General features: G+C 39.0%; 2 protein-coding genes across 2 annotated transcripts in view; both read right to left on the bottom strand.

Annotated features, from left to right (window-relative positions):
• LOC143158992 (gamma-aminobutyric acid receptor subunit rho-2) overlaps positions 1-4,281 on the bottom strand; it is a 41,814-nt gene extending 37,533 nt beyond the window's left edge. The window contains exon 1 of the mRNA XM_076335457.1: positions 4,154-4,281. Coding sequence (XP_076191572.1) covers positions 4,154-4,266 — 113 coding nt within the window. The 5' untranslated portion in view covers positions 4,267-4,281. The remainder of the gene's footprint in view (positions 1-4,153) is intronic.
• A 539-nt stretch (positions 4,282-4,820) lies between these two features.
• UBE2J1 (ubiquitin conjugating enzyme E2 J1) overlaps positions 4,821-19,500 on the bottom strand; it is a 36,612-nt gene continuing 21,932 nt past the window's right edge. The window contains exons 7-8 of the mRNA XM_076333219.1: positions 16,112-16,243; positions 4,821-7,432 (exon numbers count right to left, since the gene is read on the bottom strand). Of these exons, the coding sequence (XP_076189334.1) occupies positions 7,163-7,432; positions 16,112-16,243 (402 nt within the window). The 3' untranslated portion in view covers positions 4,821-7,162. The remainder of the gene's footprint in view (positions 7,433-16,111; positions 16,244-19,500) is intronic.

Genomic DNA, 19,500 nt, shown 5'->3' on the forward strand with positions numbered 1-19,500 from the left:
CACAGTCAGAGGCGGCAACGTTAGCATCAGCAGAGAGGTCACAACTGCAAACATGAGCCACAGCTGGAGCACACAGCCAAGATAAGGCATGAGGTTTGCTTCTCAGATCTGTTGTTGCCATTTGTGTGCACACGTCTCTCCCTGCTTTTGTTTCACATTGCTATTTGGCCCTGCTGTGATGCTGCAGTGTTGGTGAAAAAATCTCAGGAGACATCAAACCTCGCACAACTAGAGGTTGTGCAATGCCCTGGACTTGAACCCCAGGCAAGCAACACACCTGAAAAAAATGGTTATCAACATTTTAACCATTAAGCCACTTACAAATATTGCATTTTCTGAGAAATCACCAGAGAGCAGAGGGGATCAGTAGAGGCTGGGAGGTATCACAGCCCAGAAGGCTTGTCTGCTGCGCCTGGTCGAAAGTTTGGGGAAAAAATGCAGCCCTGCGAGGCAACAGAGGGAGCACGCCTGCCAGCAGCAGCCGTTTCAGCAGGGATCAGCAGACTACTTGCCCCAGTGGAGCGCTGTTTGGAAAAACAGTCTGTGTGCTGAGTTTCACGCTGCCACGCCCTGATGCTCTACTTCTGCTTCTGGGTCCCAACCTAAGGCTGGCATGTAGCATATCCTGAAAAGTACATCTCTGATGAGATACTCCCAATCACTGACCACTTCCAAAAACCTTGGCAGGAAGTCTTCACCTAACAGAAGCTCAAAGCCACTTCTATTTCAAAAGTGCAGTGTTTCTGCTGGTTGAAGCATGAGGCTTTGCACAACCGTTAGGAGAGAGGAATAAGCAGACTCGGAGCCAGACCGTGCCTGTGTGTCCAGTGCAGAGGCCATTGGAAACACAGCATTCACAGGCACAATCGAGATGGCAAATGTCTCCTGAGCCCTCTCTTCTAGGACAATTTTTGCAGAGCAATAAACATTACCAGAAGCATTATCAGCAATTTTTATAGAGCAATAAATATTAAAAGCACTATTTTTCAGTTTTTTTTTTTCTGTGCGGAAACTCTGTCCGGATGGATAGTCTAGGAGGACTGCCAGCATTTGTTTGCGATTCCTGAGATGCAGCCACCACAGAGCTACTGAAGAGTACCCCGAACCGTTTCCAATCCAGTGTAGGACGTGCCAATAGCACTTCCTTGGCACCTACAGTAAGGCTGATGCTCCAAGGAAGCTACAAGCACACATACACATGCACTGTACAGTCAGTACTACACATAGCAAGCCTGACATGCCCTGGCAGCAGTACACAGCTCCCTGGAAAATCCCGGCTAGCAACACGGCAGCACAGACCATGGCCCATCCGACACATACACCTGCACCTTTCCACACTTACACTTCAGCACCAAAGTCTTTACCTCCTCTCTGGAAATTTATTCCCTGGTGTGTAGGTAACGCTGGGGCCAACATCCCCTGCCCAGCAGTCACTCAGGTGACTCTGACAGGTTTTACTTTGCAGTTTGCTTATCACTTGATTTCTCTAAAACAGAATGAAATGCAAAATTTTTTAACCAACAAATCTTCTGTTAGTTATGAGCCCTTCGTTTTGTGTACCATTCGCCAGCTTGTACATCAGCAAAAAGACTCTCAGCTTCATACAGATAGGTGTCACTGAATCCCTTCACCCAGTTTTGTAAGAGAAGAGACAGGGACCGTATCCCTGGAAAATGTAAAAAACCTACCATCAAAGTACAAAGCCAGGAGCTGCTACTCAATGAGCACACACCAATTTCCTACGCAAAGCCCGGGCTCTCCAGAGCGTAACATGAAGCTGCTCCAGGCAATGGTCACAGCAATGCTGCACAGAGGCAGTTGCTTCTTTAAGTCATACCTCTGTTTTGTAGAAGAGTTTCATTATCAGCGAGGTGGTGGGTGCGGGAGTAAGAGAAAATGAAACGCGACACAGTTTCTAATTAAGCGTTACCCATTCAGCACGCTGAGTGAGGTACCACTCATAGAAAAAATAATACATTACAGTTCAGTATTAACGTAAAACAAGGGGAGCAATTAAGGATGCACAGGCAGCCCTTAACCTGGCATCTCTTAATTTGGGTTCCTACCTCCACAGCCCTAACCTGGCTTTACCATATTCCTTTCCCATGAAGGCACAGGCTCAACAACTTCTCTGTGTACACTTGGCAGACAGCTGTCTCGGCGCCTGCAGGACCAGTTACCCCAAGCCCGCAGAGCGCCGCGGGTAAGAACCTCTATACAACGTTCAGGTAATGAACTACAGAACTGAAGGTGTTCTGCACTTGCACAACCCAAGCTAGCTTCTTGAAATCAATATAAAGATCTTTAGATCAGGTTGATGTATCACCCTAAAGGATGCAAAATACCAAACTTATCAAACGTAGATTCCCAAACATAGGAATCTATTTTCTTGGCCAATATGTTTACTGTAAAATACATTTACTGTATTTCTTATGGTAAGTCAGCAAGAGAAACGCTAAGCAGAAAATGTGATGCAGTTATTAAAAAGCACACTGTTTTCATTTCTCTTACATGATTAGAAAATCAGCATAGGAACTGGTTTTAATTTCCTTTTACGAGAAGAGTCCACTATTCATTGCTGGTTTAGAGACAACTGTATTTTTTTCTACGTAACAGAAAATTTAAGATATCAGTGTCATTGCTCCGTACACTTTTTTTTTTTCAATATTGCAGAATTCTCTGTATTTAAAATGTCATTCACATTAATAAATATATATATATAAAAAAGACATATAGCTCCTCAGGTTCTACCTGTCTGGAAAACCTTCATTAAAATCATTATTTTACAGGAAACCAAATTGTATCAGTCATTCTTTACAGTAAATTCATCTATATAAATAATTTTAGCAGTGCTTTAATTTCCACTCTACCACAACTTCACAAAAACAACGGCACTGTAGAAATTGTAAATTATTTTTGCAATATTTGCAAATTTTGTAAATTATTTTGCAATAAGAAAATGCTACTGTTGAATCCCCCTTATTTCCCAGAACAGAGACTTGGAAAAATTTTCAGAGTTAAATGAAAGATCTCATTCAATAATGGAGATTCTGTGGAAATCAGTGGCAAAACTTCAGTTGGCTTTAAGATTTCAGGCTCAGGCCCCAGCTGTTTCAGCTTTATAACACTTATGTCACTAAAAGCATATGCTACTGTATTTTTCAATAAGTAGTATAAATCTGAGAGCATATTAGGTATTCTTTGCTCTCTATTATATCACAACATTTCTTTGTAAAATGGTCAAGTAACAAAACTCCCTATAAAATAAAAGCATTGACTGTTAAACCAAAAAACCCAACAAAATAAATTAAAAGATGAAGGTTTACAGCCATAGTGAAGCCATTTAATAAGATGGATTAACCCAATTTTATTTTTGAGCCCTTCAAACAATGAACAATCTTGTAAGATATAATTGCCACTGGATGACACAACTACAAAAAAGGATAACATACTCTGGACTGTCTGACAGGTTTGGAAGATTATCTTTTCTAATGTAAACCTCTGGTCAAATCTCAGCAACAGTAAATCTAATAAACTTTACTAAGACCTTTAACTCTTTCTTGAGCCTTTGCTTGACTTACAAAAATATGTATTTTTGTAAAGTTCTCAGGGATTTCTTCAAAATATTTTTTTTAATTTTGCAATCCCTGGGTAACTTCCAGGGATTTATGTTATTATTAATTAACACCACACACGCTAACCAAGATCCCCAGCTCAAATTGTTAGAAAATAGCATGCAATTTCACGTGGATATAAGTAGCACAGACATTCCAGCAAGCAGGGTAAATAACCTGCTCTTGAAACAGTGCTGGAACAACATGCAGATTTGAACATCTCTATTAATTGCAACTTCTCTGAATTCTCTCTGTAATTCACATATAGGGCTAAGAATATTTTTACCAAGCTGAAGTGGTCAACTTCAAAACTACTGCAAAAACAACTACCTGCAAAACCTGCCTCATTAAGAGTTAATGATCATTAAACGTGTCCATTTACAGTTAAAACTGAATGTAGTATCAGACACTACTCAAAAAACATTATCTATAAAACTGCACATACAATATACACAAAGACAGCGACAGGGCAGATTTTTATGTCTGTGTAGTAATGCATTTATAACACTACAGGAGGAGAAACCTGTGTGTTTTATTACCTTGCCCTCTGCACCTCCAGCTGGCTTGTCCACCTCCTCCTCCTGTGCCTTCTGCTTTCCACAAGAAGAACTAAGCAAAAGATTAATAAAAGGACTTTTGCAAAACAAGGCATCTTGCTGGAAATCGGAGCCGGGCACTCTGCACTCCAGTAACCTCCTGTAGTACAAGTCCCCCCAGGTTTAAACATTGAATCAACTCTAATTCCGGCGTTGCGTGTTCATCGGCAATCAGTGGTAGAAACGCTGCTTTCCCGACGTGATGTTTTTGACAGGCTTTCAGGGGCTTCTCAAAGCTTTTCCCTCATCACCGCTTAATGATTGGCCATTACTCATGAAGTTTGCCTCACCAAACATTTCCACTGGGTCCTAAAGGATATGCACTAAAGCCATTATATAAAAAAACTGCAATTCTGCACGCCGGCTTTTTGCTCAGTCCCCTAATCTCAGGACAGTGCTATCCTCCTGCCAGACTGTAAAAAACCAGGCTGTCCCTTTTCATGAGGCTTTCCAGATTTTCTGTTCCTTCGCATGGCATCGTTTCAACTGGAAACCGCCTGTGCCACGTTTCAGACATGTATATCATTGTAAAATGCACATATTTTGATGATTTTATAGCAGTTGAGATTTCATTTTCCAATTTAGTCTGTTGAAGATAAAAGATGAGCTATTTCCTCTGAAAATGATTTTATTTACTGTTAACTTTTAAAGAAAAATTAAAACACAGTAACCCCTGAAGTATCTATACATGCAATAGACTCTTTACATAAATCAAGTCACCATTAGTATTTATTTTTTCAAATAGGTATTTGCACAATCAGGCATTTTAACTTTTATTTAAAAAAAAGCTTGAAATAAAAAGCTACAGAGCAGCTATTTCTTTAATCACAAGGAAGAGGCTGTTTCCAGAAACCATTTGAAGCTTATTTTCTCATAGCCCACTCAAAGGGCAATGTAGACTGCCTCTTTGCAGAAGACTTAGCTGCTTTACTCATAACCAGCGTGTGGTACAGGTACGAGAGCAAAAGTTTGCTCGGCCCAGCAGTGAGTCTCTAGGAAAAGCAAAGCACATTCAGAGCAAAGCTTCCAGAGGAGCAAGCGGGTCAAAACCCAGCGAAACTGCCTTTTGGGCCAGACCTCTCTTCCAGAACTCTTCTGTGAGCCCAGGTTTGCGATACTTGAATAGAACAGGTAATCAAGCAACATACCAGCTAGGAAACACAGGATCTGTAGAGGGGTTTTTTGGTTTTTGTGGTTTTGAGTTTTTTTTCCTAATTTCTAATGAAATAAATATACAAATTAGGTAGAAAAACACATCAATTAATATATCAACATCAAATTGTTCTGCAGCAGAATGTGTAAGTAACTGCTGAACTGGCTGAAAAAACTACGTTTGTCTGAACTTCTTAAGAAAACTATTTTTTGATCTTTGTTCCATTGTCCCTGCAAACAAGATTATCAACAATGCATAAGAAGTGCTAAAAAAGAACTCAGATTTTGGGTTTGTTTGGGGGGGGTGGGGGTGTTGTTTTGTTTTTTTGAATTTCCACATCCCCCTTAGACACACATCGGGCTTTCCTTATTTTAGAAGTTTTTATAGCTTCTTTAATGTTTCAGAACACTAATACATACTATATTTAACAAAATTTAGGAAAGCTGTAGGTAGCTTGATAAATACTTGCTGAGAAACAGGATAAGAATCTCAGTTAAGTCAGTGCTATCATGTTCAACAGCAACAAAATGGAAGTTACCTAAATTTCATTGTCTTTGAAATAAACATGCTAGAATACATTTAAATCTGATCAATAATACAGGAGGAAAATTATCCCTCTGATTGCTTTCTTCTACCTTCACTGCAATACTTAAACATTCACAGACAAAACCTCTCAAAACCCTAGCAACTGTAGGTCTATTGCCTGTATATGTGATTTCACAGCATTCGTGAACATTGCCAGTTGTTTATTTTTTTAATAAACTCATAATGCAGAAAGCCTCTGGGTCCAATATTGATTTTAGGTTTTAAAAAAGGAAACAAAAAAACCCCAAAAGGCCACGTCATACTTGAACTGTAAGCGAAGACTGGCTTGAAACTCTTTATTATTACCAAGGTTTTAATAAATATTTCTCTTAAACTCTCATATATATGAACATGCTTAAGTCTAATAAGGTTTAAATTTTCTTTAGTAAATAAAACCACATATGAAACATTCAGTTCAACACATGTATATTTCTGGTATAATTAAAAGACAATAGCTCTGGGTAAATAATTATATTACATATTTATAACTATTGCAAGAATAGACATGTTTTATATAATCTTCAAATTTAAAAAAAACAAGATATACAATTGAGAGTATTAGAAGAGGACATTCAAATCTTGCAAAAGATTATCCAATCTTTCTTCCAAAAAATAAAAATCAAAATAATGCAAGTAGTTTTCTGGCCCCTTCTTTCCTCCCCTACTCCCTTCTCCCTTTCACACGCACAAAGCAGCATCACAACCAATTTGTATGTGCTCCCCCTCTAGAAATGTGTGGTGGTAAACAGAAGTGGTTACAAAACTGTATCCTCTCTAAATTAAGAGTTCACTGGACACAAACACATAGCAGTGTTTCATTTTAGAATTCCTTCTCCAATGTCAAATCTTATACTAACTTAGATGGGGTTATTAATTGCATTTATGTTCCACAAAAAAGTGAATCAACCACTTTTTTTAAATTGTCTTTTTCTAGTTGATAAATTACTCAGATTGACTCCCCTCCCACATGCCTTAACGTTACTATTCCACTGCAGTGTTTCTCCAAGTATCTAGTGGGCACTCAATTAACACTTTTGGTAGTTAAATGTCCAACTTTGCTTTTCTTACAAGTAATGTATCTGTAGGTACATTAACATTCATAAGGACTTAAGCGCAAGTACAAAAAGTAACCTTTGTAAACAGTTCTCATGTCATACCCAATACAGAATGTTCAATGAAACATTCAAGTCACTGCTGTTACAACAGAAACAACCTTATAACTCAAATATATACTCATTAGCCAAACATATTCTACGAAATATGAGAGCTGCCAATGCAAAAGTCAGAAGGACAATCAGAACAGTTGATCCAGTGTGGTTCATGTTGACTCTTGGCTGCTGTACCCGATTAAAGTCAGTCGAAGACGGAGCCCGCCTCTGACTCTGCTGCTGGGCACGGCGCTGCCGAGGACTCATAGACGTGTTAGTGGACACAGGCGGAGTATGCTCTTGACTGGCTGCTGCACTGCTATTCTGAGTTTCAGACTGAAAAGGAAACCCGGAGAGTTGTGAGGCAAGGCAGTGCATAAGATCAGCAAGGAATAAAATCATTAGGACTAAAATGTACTCTTCAGATAATTGTTACTACTTGAAAGCCTGATAATACATGTCACTAGTAGTTACAAGATAGTTATATCCATCATTTTTGTCCATACGCTATCTTGAGAAGTCTATTTCAAGCTGAAAATTAGCAGTTTTAAGGACAAGAAAAGAAAAGTCTGAAGAAAGTCTGTCAAACAATATTTGAATCCTAGATTCGTTCCAAATCAAGACATTTCAAGTATCTTTGTCTAGGATTTGCTTAACTCTTTGTAGTTCAAGAAATCTTTAATAATCCTCCAGATAGTTAAGTCTCTGAGGATTTGTAATGTCACCTATACTGAAGAGGAAACAAGTTGGGGAGGGCAAGAACGGAAGGAGAGAAGTCCAGAGAACTCTAACGAAACAATGCTGCACTGCTTCCTGTGGACAGCGGAGTCCAAAAGTCTGCCCTCATCACCACCACTGGAAAAAAACAAAACGAAAGCCCTGAACACAAAACACCCAAGTGATTCCAGCACAAATTATTGAGCATTGTACCTACGCATGCACATACCTATTGCCCTCTACTGGTCAAACCTCAGTCTACCATTACATGTAGTAAAAAAAAAATAAACGTGGCAACTGATGTTCAGCTCAGGAGAGTATTATTCTAAAGAAAATCATTAGTCAGTTTGTAAGACTGAAACTATGGGTTCTGATATTCCACTGGCCTAATCCTGCCTGCCATACCAAAAGGCTCAAACTTCCAACGTTTGAATATTAAAAATCGTGACACAGCACAGTTGTTGGAACTAAAAATTTTGACACGGTTCAATTTTAAAGTGTTTAAAAAAAAAAAGCAGCTCTGACAAAAAGTTGTTTGGGTTTTTTTTTTGAAGTCTTCTTTTCACTTTTCAGAACAGTTTGCAGGTATTCCCACTTAAAGCAACCCGCAGCTATTTTCCAGAGTTAGCTGTCCCTCCCCCTCCGCCTTCTAAAAGACTGATTATCATTACAGCAGGTAAAACTAGAATTCTAGACATTTTATATTTGCTTCTGAGCAAAAACCTTTTAATGGACACAACATCCATAACCCTAAGCACTGTTTTGGCCAGCTACTATATCCACAAAAAATATCCTTTCCACATGGCCAGATAGGGAACGTCCTCAACTGTGTATCAGGTTTGATGATCCACGAGACAGTAAGTAGTACTTGGTCCCGTGACTCTTTGGCCACGTATTCTGCATGTGGGAGAAGAATCTCCAAACTTCCACCTAGTTAGTGATTCAGTTAGCCCAGGGAAGAGACCTTCCTTTCCTACCTCCTCGTCATTAGTATTTCCCACTGTTTATTATCTCCAAGGAAGTACTGGTGCAATTACTCACCACATTTGACAACTTGCCTGTTTACATAGGTTTCTTGCCTCAGCAAGCAAGCAGCTTGGGTAGCTTCAAAGAAAAATGTTTTTAAAAGATTTATTTTATCAGCAGAGACAGCCAAGAACACCACGAGCAGCTTGCCATGATTTCCACTACACTGCAGAAGGAAGTCATTCTGCCTCATACTGAGCCGACTTGAAAGCTCCTCATGCCAAGGAAAATAAAGACTTAGGGAAGCTGAGCCTTTGAAAATGAAGTTTCTAGATTCATCTATGCTCCCATTTTTCAGAAGAGGAGAGGGAGAGAAGTGAATTCAGGAAGCAAGAACTGCAAATTCAGCAGGCGAAGTGTTATTCTTCTTAAAGTAGCTTTTAAAAAAGGGAAGAAAAAGTCTAGAAATATTCCTGATCCTTCATACTTACTAACTAAAGTAACTAGCACTAGCTGTCACACACCTGGGTTTCTTCCCAACACCGCAAATTTTTAATATAAAAATAAAACAGAAAGACCCTATTCTGAACGAGACAAGGTGCCATATACTGACATGAACGGAGCTGTAATTCAAGAGAAACCGCACTGACAATTGCAAGGCTTTAAAAAAAATTTTTTGGAGAAAATTATATAGATGCATCAGGGCAGCAGAAGACTGACTGCTTCACCCAAAGCTGAGCTAATCCACTGCCTTGGGATTCCCAACATAATCAATGACCAAGTATAGCAGACATGCAGAAGCAAGTTAGATATGAAAGGAGTGATCGTTACTTGATATAAATTTGGGACCAGATGCTAGTGTATCTTAAATAATATATACATCTAGATAAAGATATTTTTGTTTGAAGACTTATTTGTTAAGAATCCCAAAAATGGCAGATGGGCTGTATTATAAATTAAAAAAAAAAATCACAATAATCTTGCCTTCACTTACAGCAAGTTTTTAAATTCTCCTTAAGCAAAAATGTCAAGATTTTTAGACTAACACAACACCTCACATGACAATTTCCATCCAATTTTAAGTCATTTTCTGCCAAACCATACTGGAAGTGTTGGGGGTGAGGGCTTAATAGACTAAAAGTAAAAAATATTTAATAAAAGCTACATTGTAGCCACCTTTAGCATCTGATCTTTACAGTCATTGAATATGCACTTTATGTGTCATATTATTTCTGAAGCTTCTGAAACTGTTAGGACTGGTAGAAAACTTTGCTCCAAGGACATCTGAGTTTGATAAATAAGGCTAGTTTAGTAAAATGTACACATACTAAAATTAACAAAACTTCTATCGTATAACAAAATGCAAGTAAGGAAATTTACACTATGTCCAGTCTACTGAAGAATAGTAGCATTCACTGCATCACTTATGTCTCCAGGCCGTTATTTTAAAAAATTTTATCGGAATGCTGGAAGTATTAAATAATCATCTTGGAAGGGATGTTTTAAAAAAAAAAAAAATAGCAAACTCTGAGCACTCAGAACCTTGTAAATCCTCTGGGTTACTGAAGCCTCCTTCAGTTATACTCATGATCTCAGAGATACACAAAAATAAGAAGATATAAGGATAGGTGAAATACTTGTTTGTCCATGTAACTTTCAACTGAAGAACAGCTGAAGTTTGACACAGCATGGCTTAAAGGCTAATAAGAAATATGTCTATTTTTTAATGAATCAAAGTCAGACCGAGTACTCCTGATTGCCAAGACATGTAGAATTGCTGCTGTGTTATTACAAAACTTAAGACACCACTTAATAGTGATAAAAGGAAACACTGTTAAACAATATATCCTTCAGAACATACGATTAAAACTAAGGGCTTCTATAAATCTCGTGTATCGGAGATCGGAACATAGCCTCATTTTCTCACAGAAACCTCCCTCATCAGTTCAAGATTAGTTGACTTCAGCTACACTGTTTATTTCATCACTCCCCATTACAACGCTTCATCTGGTCAGTATATTACTGCAGGACACTACTATAGTATATTGTTTAATAACAGGTGTACTGAGGTTTAATATATTCCCAGGTTATCAGAAAAGAAGTCTAACCACAGTTTTTAGCTTGTCACTTTATAATTCTTATGAAGTATGAATTTTATTCATCAACTATAAGCACCAAGGTGGGACATCATTCCACATCAATACACTAAATGTAGGTTGCTACAGGTGTGGTAGGAGTTCATCCTCCCATAATAGTCCACGTGGATTTAGTCGGTGCAATCAGGGGGACAGACAGAGCAATGCAGCCTACCAGCCTCTACTTCTCAGTAAGCTGCAGTGGTCTCTAGCCTCCACTAACTAGTCCCATGTACTGTGGTGAGAGTCTGGGTACCAACACTTACGTGACCACTGACATAGTAGGTGACTTAATCTGGATCCGAGTCCAACCTGAGTATCTACAATATATTAATTTAAAAAAGTTCTTTTGCTCAGATGTGGAAGAATCATTTTCTTAATGCTCAGGGCAATTACTTTTATCAAGCCAACTTCCAGCAGTACCTTGCTTGCAATTTGAATACTCAAACAGGAGTAATGTACCATTACTTTGCCCTGAGTAGGCATCAACAGCTACTACAAATTAAAAAAAATGTGTATATATATTATATATATTGTCAGAAGTAGTCTAGTCAGAGGTGTTTTCTGCACTACCTTCAGACTCCTCACAAGTACCATGCTGCATAATGCTTTAGGTAGCCTATTGTTTTAGCCTTAATAATGCTTAAAGCCTGTTCTTTGCAGCTCCGTATCCTTTTACCCAAGCTGCTGTGGTAGTATTTTCCAGAGCCTCCATGGCAGCATTGTTCCTTTTATTGTTCTCATGCTGTTGTACTCATTGCCTTGCACCTGCAAACCTCGATAATGTTGTTATGACAAGTTCTCCTGGGAAGCAACTATGACTGGTATAAGAATCACCCCCCTCCCCTCCTTTTTCTTCATTCGAAGATAAGTCATTTAAATACTTATAAATATTCTCTAATAATATAGGTGCACAAAATTTTAACAGCCAATGTGCAACATTTGCACTAGTGTTGCCCACTTCAGTCATTGCTAAAAGTACCACGAATGGGAACCAATGAGCAGGTCTTGATGAAAAGTCCATAGTACTAGGTGAAAAGCATGGCAAAAAGTCATCTTTATCCTCACCACGTGCTGCGCTTGAGAGACAACCTCTATCCCTCTGTCAGCTTTCTAAACAGCAGGAACTCGGGAAATATATATTCAACATTCCACTGGGAAGGTATTTAGTCCTCAGTTAGAAAGCAGACCAAAGAGGACACTGTAGTAATTTTAAGTGTGGCATCAAGATACTGGCTGTTGGTCTAGCAACATGACAAGAGAAGGTGGGGAAGGAGGGACGTGACCTAGAAGATGAGGTCAGGTAGGGAGAGCCCAAAAGTCAAGAACACTAAGTACACCTCTCCAACAGTATAGATAAACACACCCATGCAACAATTACATCACACAGTAAGTCTCCTCACAGGCTAAAATCTGTAAGAGTAAAGTACTGAATAACACAACAGTTCACACTATGATAGCATTGCTGTTAATGTAACAATTGCCATTACTAAAACACAAACTACTATTTCAAATTGAGTTTTGAAATCTAGAAAAATATGCTTTACTGAAATACTCTAAGTCTTGGTGCTTCTTTAGTGAGTGAGGCTATATTCCTTTTTCTAAATGAAAGCTGACAGAAGGGGAAGTTAAATCAAAGTGTCTTTTCTTCTGATGGAATGAGAAATTCTCTCTTCAGGAATAAGGCCCCGTGTGGAACAGGGGGAATGGACTCAAAGCCATGCCACGCCAGAGACCCCTCAGTGTGCTCTTCACACAGGAATTCAGTTAACCCTATCCCAGGAAGGGCATCACTGTACTCACAGTTGTCCTGCCATTAATTCATTGCAAAAATCTCTGTCCTTTCAAGCAGCTTAAAGGTAAAAATCATGGCATAGACAATTGTTGCTGGAAAGAACAAACTCGCCCATGAAGCAATCTGTAGATTGGTTTTCCCATAGTACAACGCAGCCTACAGACTCCCTCCTCTTCACCTACAGGTAGACCCTTTCCTTAGCACCTATTTAGCATCATGTTTTTAATGAAGACTGATTACAACTGTTCCAAGAGCAGAAGAAAGGTAACACTCCATTCTTCCTGCATGAGTACTGCTATTTTTTTCCTCTGTATTGTGTAGCAAGACATAAGGTCCCATGACCTGGCGCTCACAAGGCATGAGCAGGACAACCAGGGGATCAGGCCTAGCCAGCACGGGTTCATGAGAGGCAGGTCCTGCTTGACCAACCTGATCTCCTTCTATGACCAGGTGACCCACCTAGTGGATGAGGGAAAGGCTGTGGATGTGGTCTACCTGGACTTCAGCAAGGCCTTTGACACCGTCTCCCACAGCATTCTCCTCGAGAAGCTGGCGGCTCATGGCTTAGACAGGTGTACTCTGCGCTGGGTCAAAAACTGGCTGGATGGCCGGGCCCAGAGAGTTGTGGTGAATGGAGTTACATCCAGTTGGCGGCCAGTCACAAGTGGTGTTCCCCACGGCTCAGTTTTGGGGTGGGTCTTGGTCAATATCTTTATCGATGACCTGGATGAGGGGATCGAGTGCACCCTCAGTAAGTTTGCAGACGACACCAAGTTGGGCGGGAGTGTTGATCTGCTCGAGGGTAGGAAGGCTCTGCAGAGGGACCTGGACAGGCTGGATCGATGGGCCCAGGCCAACTGTATGAGGTTCAACAAGGCCAAGTGCCGGGTCCTGCACTTGGGCCACAACAACCCCATGCAGCGCTACAGGCTTGGGGCAGAGTGGCTGGAAAGCTGCCTGTTGGAAAAGGACCTGGGGGTGCTGGTTGACAGCTGGCTGAACATGAGTCGGCAGTGTGCCCAGGTGGCCAAGAAGGCCAATGGCATCCTGGCCATTGTATCAGCAATAGTGTGGCCAGCAGGAGTAGGGAAGTGATCGTGCCCCTGGACTCGGCACTGGTGAGGCCGCACCTCGAATACTGTGTTCAGTTTTAGGTCCCTCACTACAAGAAGGACGTTGAGGTGCTGGAGCGTGTCCAGAGAAGGGCAACGAGGCTGGTGAGGGGTCTGGAGAACAAGTCTGATGAGGAGCGGCTGAGGGAACTGGGGTTGTTTAGCCTGGAGAAAAGGAGGCTGAGGGGAGACCTCATCGCTCTCTACAACTACCTGAAAGGAGGTTGTAGCGAGGTGGGTGTTGGGTCTCTTCTCCCAAGTAACTAGCGATAGGACGAGAGGAAATGGCCCCAAGTTGCACCAGGGGAAGTTTAGATTGGACGTGAGGAAAAATTTCTTTACTGAAAGAGTGGTTAAACATTGGAAGAGGCTGCCCAGGGAAGTGGTTGAGTCACCATCCCTGGAGGTATTTAAAAGACATGTAGATGAGGTGCTTAGGGACATGGTTTAGTGGGCATGGTGGTGTTGGGTTGACGGTTGGGCTCGATGATCTTAGAGGTCTCTTCCAACCTTAATGATTCTATGACTTCAGAGTAGGCATATTACATCTACTATACCAGAAGGAATTACACAAGCTAATACAAGGATTCAGCATTGCGTCTACCTCTGCCCTTTTTATTCTCAAAGGGCATAAATTTCAAGTTCACAACAGCAAATTTTCTACAATAGCTTTTAATTCTACACACATGTGTAGATTAAGTGGTAAACATTTTATCCAAGAAGGAAAAAAAAAAATTCTTGACGTTGCCCACATCTAACACTTACAACTTAGTAAGGTAGAATTAGGTCTTTACACAAGAACTAACCCCACAAACTGATTTTACACATGCAAGAAGCCCAACCGAGTAGAAAGGGTCTGCAGTTTGCACGGATACTCTTTCATGCCTATTAGCAGATCAAGGCTTCCGGCCCTCTACTTTGAGAGGATTTCTATCAACTTTCGCATGAATAAGAACACAAAAATAGCAAGCTCAAATTCTTTAAAATAGTCTTTCCTGTTACGCATTTCTTTCTTCTACTGTGTGGCTGTAAGTTTTCACTCCCCAATGGCTCCAGAAAATTCCTAACACTCAAAATGTGGCAGCTCAGAAACACAGGTATTGCTTCAAACTCAAACTAACAATCATGAGTGTGACAGTCTGAACCCTTAAAATATAAATCCACTTTTCATCATTCACAATTTATCACACATAAGTATTTTTACATACATTTATATGTTTAAAGGTCTCATTTCACATGGGACTGTTCTGCTGAAAATTAAGTTATCATTACTTATTAAACCAGCATAATCGATTAAAATTAATTTCTTAGAAATGGGATTAATTGATCAAAGAAACCAGTCTCTTTTTCCTCAAGAAAATGCTAGCAATGCCTTGGTATTTTGGCTAGTTCTACTATGTGAGCCAGGATCTGTAATAAGAATAAAAAAATAGAATTGCTTATTAAATCCTGAACAATCTGGAAGAAGCCTTATTGTGGGGAAAAAGGTATGCTATTAGCATATTTATATTTCTACACAGCTTGAAAATATGTTGCAAACACGCAACAGATGGTCTGACGTTATTTGACGTGTTTACGTTTTTTTTAAATGATCTGCAGCCCCATCCTCTCTAAGAAAGACAGCTTAGCTGGGATTTGCCTGCAATTTATCAGTGAATTTAGATTGCATTTGCTACAGTCATAACAGCAGCTGCCTTGGCCCACCACCAGGCCTCGGTCACTTCCGAAACCATTATGTAAGCCCTACACCTAGCAGTACCATACTTCAAATGGTAAGAATATTTTATTAAGATGTACTTAAGAGGTTATAAAAACCAGGAAGATATCCTTAATTAATATTTAAAAGCTACAAATTACCACTGAAACATTTTTTTGCCTCTGGCTAAGAATTTTATTGCAAAAACCTGTGATATATTATGCAGATGGTAAATTGTAGTACTTCAGACACTGTAATATTTTAATGAACTATTAACCCATACATTAAAGGAACTACTGGGAACAAGAATTGCTAAAAGAATGTTATTTATTGTTTTTAAGAGAAGGAAGTGAAAGCAGAGATCGCTATTTCTAAAAGTGATTCAGCATACTATTTGCTAAAGTTTAGACATATATTTTATATAAAAGTATGCAGAAGTTCTAGAAGAAACATATGAACTACATACTCTTAATGAAGCCTCCAATCAGCTTAACAGTACCGACTTCATGTTCAGACTATGCCTGTACTTGCACTGATCTTTATCAAGTGCAAGTACACTTGATGCGAGTACATCAGCTCAAAGATGAACCATACCATTGCACTTGTTGGATCCTGGAATGCTCTAGCTGCACCATCCTGCTGGGGCTCACGTGAAGCAGCAGAGTGGTTCAATCCTGACGTGTTTGAGGGTCCAACATCAGACTTCCTGGATGAATGGACTTCTGCCTACAAGGAGTACATATGTACGCTTCAAAGACAAGATCAAAATTGCTCCAAAAAGATTTGGCTTATTTTGGAATGTGTATTTTAATGTATGGAGAACATGAAACTTACTGAAATGTAATAATCAAGTACGCCAACTGCATTTCAATTACACACCAACAGGTTTAATAAATTCTCATACTTTAGAAATAAGACTATAGATGTACAAACATCAGTTTAAAAAACAATTTTAAGTTTGTTTGCACATAACAGGTATAACATTCAAAAAACGCACAGATGTATAGAACAAAAAAGAAAATTCTTTAGAAGATCCAGGACAACATTATGCCAGAAATAACACCATTTTTTAAAACTTCTGTTTCTCATGTCCTTAAGTGAATACTGACTACTGTTGTTACAAGTGAACTAATATAGCCTGTTTCTCAGCAGGGCTAACTAGCCTCCGGTAAGTGCTAATTTAATGTGGCTATACTGGTTCTAGTACTGAAGTTGCCTCACAGCCAGAGTGGGTGTATATGCATGGCACTACACCGTGTCAGGCACGCATACCTCAGTTTCCAGTATTTAATTTTCAGCACAAGCAGAGCAAAAGAAAAAATACAGGTCTTATAATACCACTTTTGTACGCATTTATAAAATGTCTAATAAGCATCAACTCCCAGAATTTAGGTTTCATGCTTTTGGAAATTTGAGATGAGATCAGTAGTGACACGTAGAAGATCATGAACAAACCTCTTGTTAAAACAGTATATATGCCTGCAATAATCCCTCAGGAATGGAAAAGGACATCATAGTTCTGAACTGAAACACTTTAAAATTTATACATATTAAAAAAAAAAGTCACAGCCGGATCAATTTTTATCAGCAAGTCACCTCCCAAGCCATGTATCTAGATCTCAATTCTGTAATAAAGATGACAATTCCAAATCTAATACCTGTCTTCAAATGCAGATATAAGTAGTGGTAGTAGTAGTAGTAAGAAATACAAACAGTGTATTAGAAACCAATCAGTTATGGTGATAACAAGCTGGTAAGATCACAAGATAGTAATAGTCTTTCATGATACTATTTTGCGTGAGGAAATTAAATTCCCTGTTTCTTGATGTATATTATTTCGGAGAATCTGAAAAATATGTCACTGAAACAACCTGAAGATGAATTTAAGATTTAAAAACACTTATAATCTGACAACACTGCTTTCCTTTTGCACTTGACTACTATGAACTCGAATATTAGATAGAACAAGTTATGACTCAAATATGGACCAGCAAAGCAACACAGGATTATGAATAACTTAGGCTGGGATTGACCTCTAGATGTCACCTGGTCCAACTCCCTCCTCAAAGTAGTCATGTTCAGTCAAGTTTTGAGCATCTCCAAAGCTGGAGATTCCACAGCCTCTCTGGGTATGGAGAGCTGCTGCATTTGACATTCCTGCAGGGTGAATTTTCCTTTCCTATATCCAGTTGCAAGTTCCTTCCCTGGAACCTGTGACCACTGCTTTTCATACTTCTGCTTTTTCCAAGAAGAGCTCATTTCATCTTTACTGTTAATCTGTATTTTATACTATAAAGCACATACACTACAAAATGTGCATTTGATTTATTTTCGTTTATCAAAGTACTAAGTCTATTATGCTAGACTGAAGTCAGACTAATATTCAAAAAAATGAAGCACTTGAAAGTTCCCAAAAGTGAAATATCTTTTTTTGTCACCTAGTCTCTCTTTTCTCCAGCCCTTACCTCTGCTTCCAGAAAAGCTGGAGAGAACACAGACATCAAGGAAAGATGAACATATTTAAATGTAATAATGAGGGTGAGTGAAGAATTAATTTTACTGCAAAATGTGCCTTGAGATGGCAACATGTAGATAAACCATATTGTTTTACAGTAATGCATATGCTATTAGTCATCTATCTTTTCTTTTTTTCTTTTAAGTGGAATGGAATTTATAGTATATAGCACCTAAAATACACAAAACAATTTGCAAGTCAATGTAAAGCCAATGAAAAAAAAGTCATTTTCTATTAAAACAGACAGGAACAAAGGTGGAGGCTCACAGAAGCAGGAAAACTGTAATGAGGAAATGTGGTTTGTTATTTTTTTCTCCTGAATTTCATGTTCTTTTCTCAATACCACACATGGGTTGTTTTTTTTTTTTTAAAGTTACCATTTTGCTTAAGACTGGTATGAAATAATTTCTCATAATCCCAGGATCATCTAGAAAAAGTTAGAAAATCTCTTCTTTAAGAGAAGCAGAGATTGCTGGTATGTTTGCTAGTAGAGAGGCTCTCAAATTATACACTCAATCAGCAATCTGATGTTAAATCTACCCCATAAATTGACATGGAATATATCAAAATGATTAAGAACTTTTGTATTCCCTGCTAGTAATTCATACTATTAGTTTACTACAAACACATCAATTGAATGCCTCAGCCTAACGTCAATCAAACAAACAGTAATAAAGTCAAGCAAAGCAGAGAAGCAGGAAGCTTAAAAAACCCCAATCCCTAAAATTTGATTTGAGAAAGGCAGGAAAGGCGCAACCAGAGGACAGAACTGATTTACCTTTTAAAAAGCCCATAATGGATTGTAAAAGGCTGTAGAAACCTGAGGCTTTTGTTCATTTTTCCCTTGCTGAGTGCTTGTTCTTAGGAGGTGGAGTTAAGTACGTGGATACATGGAACGCACCAATATTCTTTAGAGATTGATGTCCCTAAGTCTTTCATTTTAAAACTAAAAAAAGGCATGAAATGTAAGTTAAGAGTTCTTTCTAAAAAAAAATACTCTGATATTTCTAGAATTTCTGTGATGAAGATTAGCAGTTCTTGAGTAAAAATTAATCCTACACTTTTTAACCCTATATATTGTAAAAAAGCCAGGAGCAGGCAGTCCATTGCTTCTCCGAGTAGCTCAACTTTAAAACTCTGTCCCTGTATCTCAAAATATTTTACGAAGATGAGGAGATGTTTTTATTGTAAGTGTTATTACACACAGACCCAACCATATCAATATGTCTAGATGTGAGATCGCACAGGAATATGCAGGTCCTGCAAAACTGACGGTAATGCTCAGTAGGAGGCAATCTTTACTTTCATGGCACACAAAAAAATAGTAGTCTTTAAGACAGCGTTAGGAGAACATTGGTGATAAAAGGGGACGTATTAGCATCCCTGACCTTAGTGAGGATGTATTCTGCACCAATGCCACATTGTCATAATATATGTCACTGTAGTTCCCTGCCCTCATGCACAGCAG

This window comes from Aptenodytes patagonicus, chromosome 3 (genome assembly GCF_965638725.1).
Source record: "Aptenodytes patagonicus chromosome 3, bAptPat1.pri.cur, whole genome shotgun sequence".
NCBI lineage: Eukaryota > Metazoa > Chordata > Aves > Sphenisciformes > Spheniscidae > Aptenodytes > Aptenodytes patagonicus.